Source organism: Maylandia zebra, unplaced genomic scaffold (assembly GCF_041146795.1).
Source record: "Maylandia zebra isolate NMK-2024a unplaced genomic scaffold, Mzebra_GT3a scaffold03, whole genome shotgun sequence".
In the NCBI taxonomy this organism is placed as follows: domain Eukaryota; kingdom Metazoa; phylum Chordata; class Actinopteri; order Cichliformes; family Cichlidae; genus Maylandia; species Maylandia zebra.
Window position 1 is genome coordinate 1,899,833 of NW_027490033.1, and position 13,336 is coordinate 1,913,168.

Consider the following 13,336-nt stretch of genomic DNA (forward strand, 5'->3'; position numbering starts at 1 on the left):
AATCAGGTGTAAAAGTAAAGCAGAGGATGAGCTGAATAAAGGACACTCAAGGCTGGCTTGGAAAGGAATGAAGTCCATGGTGGGGATGCAGAACAAGGAGCAAAGATGAATGTGATGCTGAATCAGCAGAAGACTTGGACTCATTTGATTCCAGCTTTGATATCATTGATTTCAATGAAGAGCTTTGTGATTGTAGCAAAGGGCTGGTAGCTCTGAGAGTCCCACTGATGAGGTGTTTGTGTGGAAATCTCTTAGTGGGACCAAAGAGAGAAAAAGCCCTGGTCCTGATGCTGTGGGAGGGAAATGATTGAAGTGTGCTGTGAGGAATTGACTGGGAGATTTTCACACATTTTCCAGTCCTCCTTGGAACAACAGGAAGTTCCCAGCATATGGAAACAAAGGTTAAGTGTCCTATGGCACTCAGTGATGATGGTGCTGTGGCCCCACCACCTCCACCTCTTTGTAAAGGAACTAACTGTAATCTGAAGCTTCAAATGGAACTAAGACTTCCTCCACTAGGTGGCAGTGTCTGATGAGAAAGTGTTAGTGGAGCTGGCCTGGAGTCAGAAACAGGAAGATGCAGGATTTGGGCTGAAATGGGCAAAAGTGGTTAGCACTAGTGCCTTAGAGCAAGAAGGTTGTAGGTTGAAGCTTGTTGGTCAGCTGGGCCTTTCTGTGGAGGTTGGATGTTCTCCCACAGTCCAATGAAATGCTGCTTAGGTTCATTGGTGCTTCTAAATTGGCTGTAGGTGTGGATGTGAGGGAGTGCTTCTCTGTCGCTCTCTGTTGGCCCTGTGATGGACTGCTCACCTGTGCAGGTGGACCACGCCTCTTGCCCTATGACAGCTAGGGCACAGGCTGCAGCCCTGTGAGCCTAAGCTGAATAAACAGTTAGCAAAAATGATCCATAGATGGCCTGAAATCCCCCAGTTAGCAGTTTGGTAGATAGCTATGACATGCTAATCCCATCCAGCAGCTGTATTCTACCTGTAAGCTGATCCCTGCTGAGCCAAAGCACTTTTTCATATACAAATTACAACCTTTAATAGAAACCTATTGGTCAGCATCTTATTAGCCTGCTGTTAGCTTCATTCCACAGAAAACTGAGAGAAACTAACAGAGTTGATAAAGAATAAAGAGAAATGTGCTGATTTAAAGCCTTTGAAGTGCTTCAGATGATCTCTGTCCACTTCTGTCCACTCATTCATTCATGTAAGCTTTCTAATGCAGCTTTGATCTTCACAGTCTGCTTGATGAAACTCATTCTAACCCTGAATGTCAGAGTGTTCCTCCTTCTCTTTCCCATCATTCATGCTGGCAGTGGAGGAGATTTGGATGTTGGACTGTGTTTTGGATGATGTGTGTATGTTTGTGTTGGACTGCTGTCTGTAAAGCAAACGCACATTTTGCTTTGGATTTCAGTGTCACACAGACTTTAAGGTGCAATGAAGAGTTTGAGAGTTTCACAGTGAATTTTCCAGTGGAGGATTTTTCTTCTTCTTTGAAGGTTTGAAATGTGAACATTGTTCTGCTGCAGTCAATGGACTAAACCAGAGAAGAAGAAAACAGACTTTACCATGAAGATCCTCAGTGTGGATCAGTATAATATCAGCCTGATGTCTGCAGTTAAGTGTCAGCACAACTTTCACATCATATTCATCTCAGCACAAATAAAACATGCTGACTGACCTCAGAGTTTCAAGTTTACATCCTGGACTCTCCAGGAAACCACACAGATGCTTCACTCCTGGATCCTGCAGGTTGTTGTTGTTGGTCCAAAACCAGTCATTACTCAGGTCCAGCTCTCTCAGATGGGAGGGGTTGGACTTCAGTGCTGCTGCCAGATAATCACAGCTGATCTTTGACAAACCACAGTTCCACAATCTGTATAAAGAATGAAAGATGTAAGTTTATTAGACAAAGTGCTTGAAATCATTCAGTGTTTCATCATCTGTTCAGAGCTGAAGAAGGTTCAGAATGTAGAAGTTTAGAAAATGGAAACTCCAAACAGCTGAAGCCAACAGGAAGCAGCTTCAAACAAACACAACAAGAGAAAAAACTCTGAATGTTTCACATTAAAGTCGTACATTTCTCATAAAAACAGGACAAAGACTTGAAAAGTCGTGTTTTTCCTTCCAGGAACCACATGGCTTCACTTTTAAAGGTGAAGTGTGACAGAAATGGACATATTTGAAGTCCAACACCTTTTTCCAGTCACATTATTAAAGCAGACAAACTACAAGCTCATTTTCATTCCAACAAGTCATCTTCTGACCTGGACTAACAACACTGGTCTCTATGTGCAGCTGGCTGTGAGACCAGTGCTCAGGGAGCGTCTACAAAGTGCAACACTGAAAGAACATCACACACTCATTTGCTTCCAGCACTTTCACACAAACATCTACTGTCATTATTGTCACCAAACTCTGTGGATCCTTTATTGCAAATTCAAATGGGATCAAATGGTCAGACAAAAGAGGGTTATGAGGAAATATGATGAAATGTTGTGTATTAGCAGCAAGTTATTGAATCATTTTCCTCAGAAACCAAACAAAATGATTGACAAACATGTTTTTACAAACTCAGTGTTGGACTTGGATCAGCAGGATAAGCTGATGTTTAAAGGCATTTGAGTCTCGCTGTATGAGAGTCCAGTTATTACTCAATATTTATGGATGATGTTCTTTCAGTGTTGCACTTTGTTTGGCACAAAATGAAATTATTTGGCCTCTCAGATGCTTTTAGAGATTCCCAAATGACTGATGATGACATCTCTGGGGTCTGATTAATAGAAAAAAAATGTCTTTGAGACCTTTTGTAACTGACAAACTCTTCATCTGCTAACAACACTGAGTTGAATCTCCATGGCTGATAGTTGGAGCAGGCATCAGGAATACACATTGAAAAAGCAAGAGGAGAAATCACCAGAGTCTTATAATCACATTCTGTAACTAAAGGGAGACGTTTTTCTATACAAATATATGTTTTATGGACATTAGAAAAAAAGAGTATTGATGTGAAGCAGGATTATGAAATCTCCATACATCAGCCAGCCCATAATTATCAAGAAAGCTCTGAATGACGCATGCTGACTTTGGACTAAGTGTACTTTTGTGTGAACTGTGGTCCATAGCAGATAATGAGCAGTTTAGGTCTCCCTCAAAGATGATATTGTGTGATGACATATTGGGGAGCCGCGCAAAGACATTAGTGAAAAATCTGTGATCGTCCCAATTAGAGGCGTAGATATTTGCTAAGATCAAAGGAAAACCATAAACTATGTTTTCTGCACTTAAAATCCTGTAATTTTCTCATAAATCGACAGTGCGCCTTATGGATGAATTCTGGTTGTGCTTACTGACCTCGAACCGATTTTATGTGCTACACGGCGCTCAGAAACCTTTCAAAAGATGTTTTGGTACGACTTTGCTCAGCTACGAGGCCGCACCGCTTGATGGATTGTTGGAGCATTACAGCTACGAGGAGCCTCGCGGAGTGATACGTACTCTGCTTCAACGTAATATTACTGTATTGAGTGTGTATAAGGACCATAAATGGCACCTGTAAGAGACACGGTTACAAAGAGGATTTCAAACTCCAGGCTGTCAGTCACACAGTAGAACCTGGGAACAGAGCAGCTGCTTGTTATTATGCTCAGCGTCTGTTTACATTTTGACTGCACGATTGTGAGCTTTTTGTTATGCACAAAAACAACATTGTTTTCTTTTATTTATGGAGCATTATTATTTAATAAATGCTGATCATTTATTCCTGAGTAATTGTTTCATGTACATCTACGCTGTATGTTAATAAATGTGCCTGTGTGAGATTTGGGACACAGCTTTGACTAAGAACTCTCTTTTTGTTCGTACTTTCTGGCTTCAAAAATATCGAGATATATATCGTATATCGCCATCCAGCTAAAGAATATCGAGATATGAACTTTGGGTCATATCGCCCAGTCGTAATATTGCAATAGGTTGTCCGTTAAACTCAAGCGGGGCTTGGGCCCTGGCACGGCGTAGCCACACAATCCTGGTAGTAGTGACGCTCGGCTATGACGGCGTGCGGGTTACCAGCTGGCTTTCTCAGGATAGGGCTCCTGTGTGAGCGGTCGACAATAACGTCTTTATCCATACCCAGCACTTCACGTAGTAGCACGGATACGGCCGTGGAGGAGCTCGAGTCCAGGCCCTCTGGGATCCCTATGATGTGGATGTTAGCTCTCCGCTTCCTGCCTTCATCACATTTATCCTTCAGGTCAGACAGCTCCTCCTTCATACTCTCTACTGTAGACTGCAGGGTGGTCACCTCATCACTCCACATTGACAGCCCATCCTCAGCTTCTTTCACTCTAACCTTTACTCCATCAACTTCGCCGCACGTCGCCGCCATGCTGTTAGCGATCTCATTTCTCAGTCCTTGCACGTCAGCCCTTATATTGTCAAAATCTTCTTTCAATGCATTTCTGAGTTCTTCTTTTAACAGCGTACTAATGTCCTCTTTAATGGATTGAAGAAGCTCCAGTTTTAGAGCAGTAGGATCCACATCACGCGCGTCTGTTGAGTCTGCTCTTCAGCGGCCGTAGAGCTGGACGCTGCCCTTTGGCCATCATCGATACTCTCGCCCGAGATCGCACCGGGGCTAAAATATTCACCTGCTCAGCTGTTTTGGTCAGTTTGAGCCTGTGTGGTTTGATCAGGTGGAGGAACGATGTGATGCTATAAAGACATCATCTTGTCCAAATGAAGTTGTTCCAACACGTGTTTAAAAAGATTTTAAAGGTTGTTGGTTCCGACATCTTAGCGATTTTTAACAGCAGTCTTAGTTCAGGTGTTGTACAGCCTGTTTTAAACATGCTGTTGTACAGCCTGTACTAAAAACCTGATCTGGATCCTCTGTCCGCTCAAACTTCAGGCCTATTTCAAAGCTTCCCTTCCTGTCGAAGATTTTGTAAAAGATTATATTTGTTCAGCTGCAATCTGTTGTAAAGGTTTCAGTCTGGTTTTAAAGCTCTTCACAGCACTGAAACTGCACTTTGGAAAGTTCTTAATGATCTTTTATCAGCCACCGATCAGGAGACTCCGCTGTGCTTTTGGATCTGACTGCTGCCTTGACCACAGCATCTTGACCTCACCATTGGAGCATGGCGGCATCAAGGGCGCTCTATTAGACTGGTTCAGCTCTTTTATTAAATCGCATTATTACATTTGGGGCTTATATTTGACGGCAATTTGAAAAACAGCTGAGCTCAGTTGTACAGCGGTCTTTCTTCAAACTGAGGCTTTTATCTAAGGTGAGATCATTTATATCTTTTAAAAACCTTGAACGGGCGATCCACGTTTTCATGACGTCCCAGCTGGATTATTGTAACTCCTTATATGTTGGAGTTAGTGGGACCTGCCTGGCAAGACTGCAGCTGGTCCAGAAAGCTGCAGCTCGTCTTCTGACACAAGCTCAAAGACATTTATCGTCCCAACAACCACATATACGCTGGTCCCTCGCTGTAACACAGTTCACCTTTGGCGGCCTCGCTGTTTCGCTGATCTTTTTTGTGCAATTTTGCATGTTTTTGTTTTTTACAGCGCATTGTGTTCTGCGTCCTGATTGTCTGTAGACCATTGTCAGCAAATCTCGTGCCGTGTCTCCAGTACAGTACAGAATGTGTTCAAATTTACAGCAGTGTGACTCTGCAGTGCTGCACTGTATGTTTGTACGTTTTGTCCCAACAAACAACAATGATGACGAGACGTTTTGCACCTGTGGTAGCAGCCAAAGGCAGAGGAAGATGCTGACCATCATAGTTTCAACAAGGAGGCAAAAAGGTTGTAACTGTCCACAACAAGAACATCGTAAGGATGGAGTCAGCTTTGGCTTTGTGGCTCAGTGACCGCAGGAAAAAGAACATCGTGCTGGACACCAACATTATCTGCAGAAAAACTCAAAAGCTTTATGAAACTTTACCTGACAGCGAGGAGCCCAGGCCATGGACGAGTGCTCCTCACACAGAAGCTCATTTAATGCCAGCAAAGGCTGATTTGACACGTTTCAGAAACACTTTGCTTTCACTCTTTAATAATGAACTTATTTTTCTATGAAGGTTTGAACTTTGTTTAAACAAGAGAGAAAAGTGTGAAAATGTTCATGCCTGTCTGAGAAAAGTGTAGAAAGTGTGCAGTGAGGGTTTAACTGCCTTAAAACTTCTATAATACTTGTAAAACATAAAGCTGCTACTTCATTCTGAGACTTATTTTTAGAACGTAACTCGATAAACGAGCGACCGCAGTACTGTATTGTGTTTATTTTGAAAACTCTCAACAGGATCTTCAGATTTATTTTGAAAGCTTTATCTGGAAAACACAAACACATAAGCAGGAAACAAAGAGCGTGATATGAAACGATAGACGTTTTCATATGGTCATCATATATACATCATTCTATCGAACAGCCCCAGCTCCTGCTGTCAGTCTCTGTAAATCTGCTCTTAAAACACATTTGTATTCACTGGCTTTTAATACAGCATGAGAGTTATTTGATATTTGATGTGTGATATTAATATTAGGAGTTATTTTAATAGTTATCTTGGATTCTTGTACAGCACTGTGGTCAACGCTGCTGCTGTAATTAATGTGCTATAAACACATAAACAATCTGCAGTTAAACATCCAAAACTAAAGATGTGATCGCTGCCTTTAGAAAATGTGCTGATGCACAAGATATCAGCTCCATTAAGGTGGAATGTGGCCGTGTTAGAAACATGTTGGAAGAAGTTTGAAGCTGAAACTGTGAAGCTGAGAGTGAAAGAGCTCCAGCGTCTGTCACAGGAAACTTTCTTATTTCCACACTGATGAAAGCATCAAGCTTTGATTTCCTGCTGCTTTTATTGAGTCACACTGTGAAACTGAGCCACAGCTGAACCAGCATCCCTGTACAGCAGACACTTACAGCGCTTGGCTGCTTCCATTGGACCCTCTGCACAGAGCTTCAGTTTCCTCTTCTGGTCCCAAAGTGCAGAACAACAAGGTTTCAAACAGCTTCGTTCCAGCAGCATCAGCCACAGACATGCAGAGAGAATCCTTTGGTTGTGTTGTGTGTTTGCATATCTGCTGTGTTGCTTTGTGAGGATGGATCATCTCCTGCAGCTCCAGATAAACAAGCTGGACCTGAACCTGGTAGCTTCACTTAGAAGACACTTGTGACGGGAACGTGTGAGAAGTTTTGTGCAGACAAGTGTGGATTTAGAGTGTGGGACGAGCTCTCCACAGTCTTTGTGGAGATCCACATTCTGCATACTGCCTGTGAGAAGCTGCAGACATTTGTCCTCCAAATCCACTGAGCAGCTGCTCGTGGTGGTATTAGCTTCATGTGTGCGTGTTAGCATGAAGCCTCGGTCACACTCTGCTGTGGACACGTCACGGACAGCTGGACGCCTGATGGACGAGTCGTCCTTCCTGTTAAACTTCTTTGAGCATGAGAATAGCATGAGAAGCTCAGTGGACACTGTTCAGGGTTTTAACTCTCGCTTTCTGATGGGTTTAGATTTTATTATTGTCATTTGTATTAGGAAATATTTAACCATATATTCTTAGAGGTGTATAATCAATTGTGTAGTGATAGGATGTGTGATCTTTAGCAGGCTGCAGGGGCTTGGTGTGTATTCCACACTAGAATGCACACCCACATCCTGGGAGCACGAGAGAGGTCGTACCTTCTCTTATTGTTTTATGGTAGGATTAACGTAGCTACGTCTGTTCTAGTCTAAGTGCTTTTTGTTTAGATGAACTGCTGGACTTCCTCACCATGTTATCTAGGGTGAACCATCTAGGGTGAAGGGGGGTCTACCCTCTTCCTGACCAAGGATGTTATATGACCCTTTGATCAGCAGTACCACACACACACACACACACACACACACACACACACACACACACACACACACACACACACACACACACACACACACACACACACACACACACACAGTATTCTTTGTTCACATGTATACCTATGTGAGATGCTATATGTTAATGACCCTATGCATATTCATGTAACCACAATAAAAGGAGTGCTATGGGGAGCCTGGCTGAGAGTCTGATGGTGGTCAAGTGGTGGAACGACGCTTGGCTCCAGCCAGGTCTCCCTCATGCATGAGTAAACCAGAGAACTTTGGTGCCTTGTGTCTTGCTTTTCGCTGCGTAGCAGATTGTCCTTAACGTTCCAGTGGATAGGTTCAAACTACAAACCTATCACTTTCACTTCAGCTTCACCAACAACAGCACAAGCAGAGCAGCCCACTGCCTGCATGGCTGGGACAGCGCCCCCTGGTGACTGTAAACCACTACAACATGTAGACGGCCGTCTGCAGGCTGGATGTAGCACCACCGCAGAGACGTGCTGCAGCTCTGTTTAGTTACCCAGCTGACAGCAGAGGCTGTAGTTTACTGTTACCAACATGGAAAACTGAAGCTTCACCAGCTGGAGCTACAGAGCTGGAGAACAAAGGAGACTGAGAGGCCAGAATGATGTGGGAGGAAACATCAAGAGCCTGTTTGAAAGGAGACACATGTGGATGCTGTGCCAGTCTGTGGTCTGTCAGAAGTCAGCTGAGTCACACTGCAAGAAGCTGCAGAATCTCAGAGGAGGAGATTTGGAAGTGTTTGTGGGACAAACTGGACTCAAAGAAAGAAGATGTTTGTGAAGTCTTTGGTGGAGGTGAGCAGTGTGAAGCAGAACACATGCAGATGAATCAGGAGGTCAGCATCAGTGTCTCCTTGTGGTGGACGGTAAAAGAATCAGAGCCAACGCTCCCGTCCACCCTCGGCATGAAGCAGTGCTGTTTCTGAAACAGGAGGACAAGTCCAGAGAAGACAGAGGAAGCAAAGATGAGGGTGGGACAGGACAGCAGGACTTCCTTCACACCTGCAGCTCCATCACACTGCTGTAGCTCCTCTTCATCACACATGTACCTGCAGCCTGTCTTCGAGTCCAGGAGTCACCTCCACACAGTGTAGAAGCCTCCTGTGCAGACCATGGAGTCCAGCCTCTGTCAGGGAAGTCGGCACTAAAGCCTGAAAGACTTCAATCTGTCTCTGCTCCACCCGAGAAAGACCAGCACCGTACTTGTTGTGCATTCAAGGAGGGAACATCAGCGCTGCATCGTGGGAACAACACCGCAGGAACAAAGACACAGCACGGCCGATGAAGGACGAGGACAAAGGAAAGGTGAGTGAGAAGACCCTGGTGGTGTGGACGGACCTGCAGGGGCTCCAAGACTGAGGAGCAGAGACGTCCATGTACCAGCTGAGGATGCTGCAGTGATCCAGGGAGCTCGGTCCAATCTGAGGCCGTGTGAACTACGTGGACCACAGTTTCTTCACAGACTTCAGCAGCGTGAACATCTGGAGATCCAACAGTGCACGAGCTGTGAGCCATCAGCTGTTTCTCTCATCAGCTGCTGTAATGAGAGCTGCTGGAATCATCTCGAGCAGCAGGAAATCACTGATGTTGTTTCTAACCAAAGATATGGGACTGAGCTCCGCTGAGCTCCTTCTACTTTCATCCAGATAGAAACTGCTACAGTCTGCTGATTATTGCTTTGCCTCCATCACACGAGCTCTTTATCCTGTTCTTCACTCTCATTGGTTCTTTGTCTGCTTGTTTTTACAACAGTAGTCTTCTGATTGGTCAAAGAAGACAATCAGCTGTGACTAAATGTAGCTCCTACAGCAGTGATGGGAATAACTACTGAAGCTAATCCAGTATCAAAGCTCAGGAATCAGCAGCTCCCACCTCGTTTTCTTTCAACAACTATTTTTAGCTGCTGTGTTTTTGTGTTTCTGCAGACCTCAGACATCCTGCTGCTCTGGACAACTTTTTCATTCTTTTGTATCATTATTTTGCTTTTCTTTTATTATTATGTTATATGTATTAATATGTGAAACACTTATTCTTTGTGTTTTTGCTTTGCTCCTGTCAAACTGCTTTAATAAAATCTGCTGCAGTCTAAACTGTGGACGTTCCCTTTTTAACCCTTTGTGAAACAATAAAGGTTTAAATCTGAGTATTCATCTATGTTAGTGTTTAATGGGTCTGATAGGTTGCTTTGGCCTTTCCCAGTAATATCTTCCCTTGCAGTCTGTGGTCCAGGCTTCTAAAACCATCCCAGGTTAACAAGAACTACAATCTAGAGGAGAGCTGCCATAACAGGTGTGACTGATGAGATCTGACCTGCAAGGTTACTCAGGTTTGTTTGTATCAGGACAAGCAGGGAAGCCGCCTGGACGTCAAAGTAGTTAGAGCTGGGCGAGTGTCCTCACCCACGTCGGCTTCACAACTCTGCATCATCTACTGAGTAAGACTCAGAGCATCAGAGATTAGAAGGTCTACAAAGAGCTGAACCAGACTTCCTGTATAAAGGTTTTAGTTCCACAGATCGACAGTGTCAGCACAACTAAAACGTGGAGACTGACCTCAGAGTTTCAATTTGATGTTGTGGATTCTCCAGAAGAACACACAGCTGCTTCACTCCTGAATCCTGCAGCTTGTGGTAGCTCAGGTCCACCACTCTGGGATACGAAGGGTTGAGCTTCAGCACTGCTTCCAGATAATCACAGCTGATCTCTGACAAATCACAGCGCTCGACTCTGTATAGAGAATGAAAGATGTAAGTTTATTAGACAAAGTGCTTGAAATCATTCAGTGTTTCATCATCTGTTCAGAGCTGAAGAAGGTTCAGAATGTAGAAGTTTAGAAAATGGAAACTCCAAACAGCTGAAGCCAACAGGAAGCAGCTTCAAACAAACACAACAAGAGAAAAAACTCTGAATGTTTCACATTAAAGTCGTACATTTCTAACAAGAGTGTTTTAAAGACAGAGTCACTGATGATCATCTTCTGCCCAGTAAAACTTTGGTTTTCCACATGTGAGTGTTAATGATGCACAAAGACTGTGAGTGCAAAGAGGGAGCGAGGAGGATGACAGAGAGATGGTACAGGAGCATCAAGAACCCGGCGAGGAAATGAGCAGAAGGACTTTGGAGCCTGTTGGATTGAAGCTTTCACAGAGACGTGTTTGACTGGACACCACCAGGACAGACTTTTAATCCCAGGATTTGGATGAGCTTTCTGTCTTTATGTTCACAAATGATGCTGTAACTCTGGGACTGTCCTGGAACTGTCAGCAGTATGGTTACGTCCTTTTGACCTGAGTTTCCACAGCTCTTATAACAGCAGTGTACATTCAGACTGAGACACGCTTCAGTCTGTATGGACCTGTTTCTGTAGCTGCCACCATCATTCTACATGTTTGTACATCAGCTTATCAAATCCTGTCTGCTGTCTTCATTTATTACTCTTCACCTGCTTCACTGTCACTGTGTGGGCGGAGCTGCCTGAGCCCCGCCCACACAGTGACAGCTCCTCTCTAGAGCTTAACTTCTGCTTCATCTCCGCCTCTTTTCTTCATCCTCCACCTCTCTTTTCTCTTCTTCGGTGTTCTGCAGCCACAGAGTCTCACAGCCGTTACCACACCCATACCTGAGCAGCTAGCATTACCCAGCATGCCGTGCAGCAGTGTCAGTTTGTAAATGTGCAAGAATTCCTGCTCCAAACTGTTTCACAGAGTGCTGAGTGCCGTGACCTTTGACCTGCTAAAGACAGTCAGCTGTGGATTATTCATTGTTGTGTCTGATACTTAGAACTGTGAGGAAGAAGCTACACAGTTAATCAGGGTCCCCTCTCTCTGAATCAGGAAAGGTGGGCAGGCCGCGTGTGGGCCGCGGGCCATACGTTGAGTATCACTGTTTGAAATGTGAACATTGTTCTGCTGCAGTCAATGGACTAAACCAGAGAAGAAGAAAACAGACTTTACCATGAAGATCCTCAGTGTGGATCAGTATAATATCAGCCTGATGTCTGCAGTTTAGTGTCAGCACAACTTTCACATCATATTCATCTCAGCACAACTAAAACATGCTGACTGACCTCAGAGTTTCAAATCGACATCGTGGATTCTCCAGGAAATCACACAGATGCTTCACTCCTGAACCCTTCAGGTTGCTGTAGGTTCCACTCAGGTCCACCTCTGTGGGATACGAGGGGTTGGACTTCAGCGCTGCTGCCAGATAATCAAGGCCAATATCTGACAAATCACAGCTCTTCAATCTGTATAAAGAATGAAAGATGTAAGTTTATTAGACAAAGTGCTTGAAATCATTCAGTGTTTCATCATCTGTTCAGAGCTGAAGAAGGTTCAGAATGTAGAAGTTTAGAAAATGGAAACTCCAAACAGCTGAAGCCAACAGGAAGCAGCTTCAAACAAACACAACAAGAGAAAAAACTCTGAATGTTTCACATTAAAGTCGTACATTTCTCATAAAAACAGGACAAAGACTTGAAAAAGTCATGTTTTTCCTTCCAGGAACCACATGGCTTCACTTTTAAAGGTGAAGTGTGACAGAAATGGACATATTTGAAGTCCAACACCTTTTTCCAGTCACATTATTAAAGCAGACAAACTACAAGCTCATTTTCATTCCAACAAGTCATCTTCTGACCTGGACTAACAACACTGGTCTCTATGTGCAGCTGGCTGTGAGACCAGTGCTCAGGGAGCGTCTACAAAGTGCAACACTGAAAGAACATCACACACTCATTTGCTTCCAGCACTTTCACACAATCATCTACTGTCATTATTCATGTTTGCAGTTCATGCTGTAACTCTGTGAATGTCCTGGAACTGTCAGCAGTGTGGTTACGTCCTTTTGACCTGAGTTTCCACAGCTCTTATAACAGCAGTGTACATTCACCTGCAGGCACACGCTGCCTCTGCTTCAGCTCTGTTTATGAAGCACAAACTGCAGGAACCAAACTCAGACTGGCTCATTTCAATCATGTCTGCTTACAAAGACACTTTGAAACTCTTATCAGTATGTTTCAATTTCAATTCAATTCAATTCAATTTTATTTATATAGCGCCAAATCACAACAAAAGTCGCCTCAAGGCGCTTCATAGATACAGAGAAAAACCCAACAATCATATGACCCCCTATGAGCAAGCACTTTGGCGACAGTGGGAAGGAAAAACTCCCTTTTAACAGGAAGAAACCTCCGGCAGAACCAGGCTCAGGGAGGGGCGGCCATCTGCTGCGACCGGTTGGGGTGAGAGAAGGAAGACAGGATAAAGACATGCTGTGGAAGAGAGACAGAGGTTAATAACAGATATGATTCAATGCAGAGAGGTCTATTAATACATAGTGAGTGAGAAAGGTGACTGGAAAGGAAAAACTCAATGCATCATGGGAATCCCCCGGCAGCCTACATCTATTGCAGCATAACA

General features: G+C 43.9%; 1 protein-coding gene across 1 annotated transcript in view; it reads right to left on the minus strand.

Moving 5' to 3' along the window:
- LOC112432436 (protein NLRC3) overlaps positions 1-13,336 on the minus strand; it is a 3,307,575-nt gene that overhangs the window by 1,825,966 nt on the left and 1,468,273 nt on the right. The window contains exons 35-37 of the mRNA XM_076881152.1: positions 11,983-12,162; positions 10,470-10,643; positions 1,690-1,884 (exon numbers count right to left, since the gene is read on the minus strand). Coding sequence (XP_076737267.1) covers positions 1,690-1,884; positions 10,470-10,643; positions 11,983-12,162 — 549 coding nt within the window. The remainder of the gene's footprint in view (positions 1-1,689; positions 1,885-10,469; positions 10,644-11,982; positions 12,163-13,336) is intronic.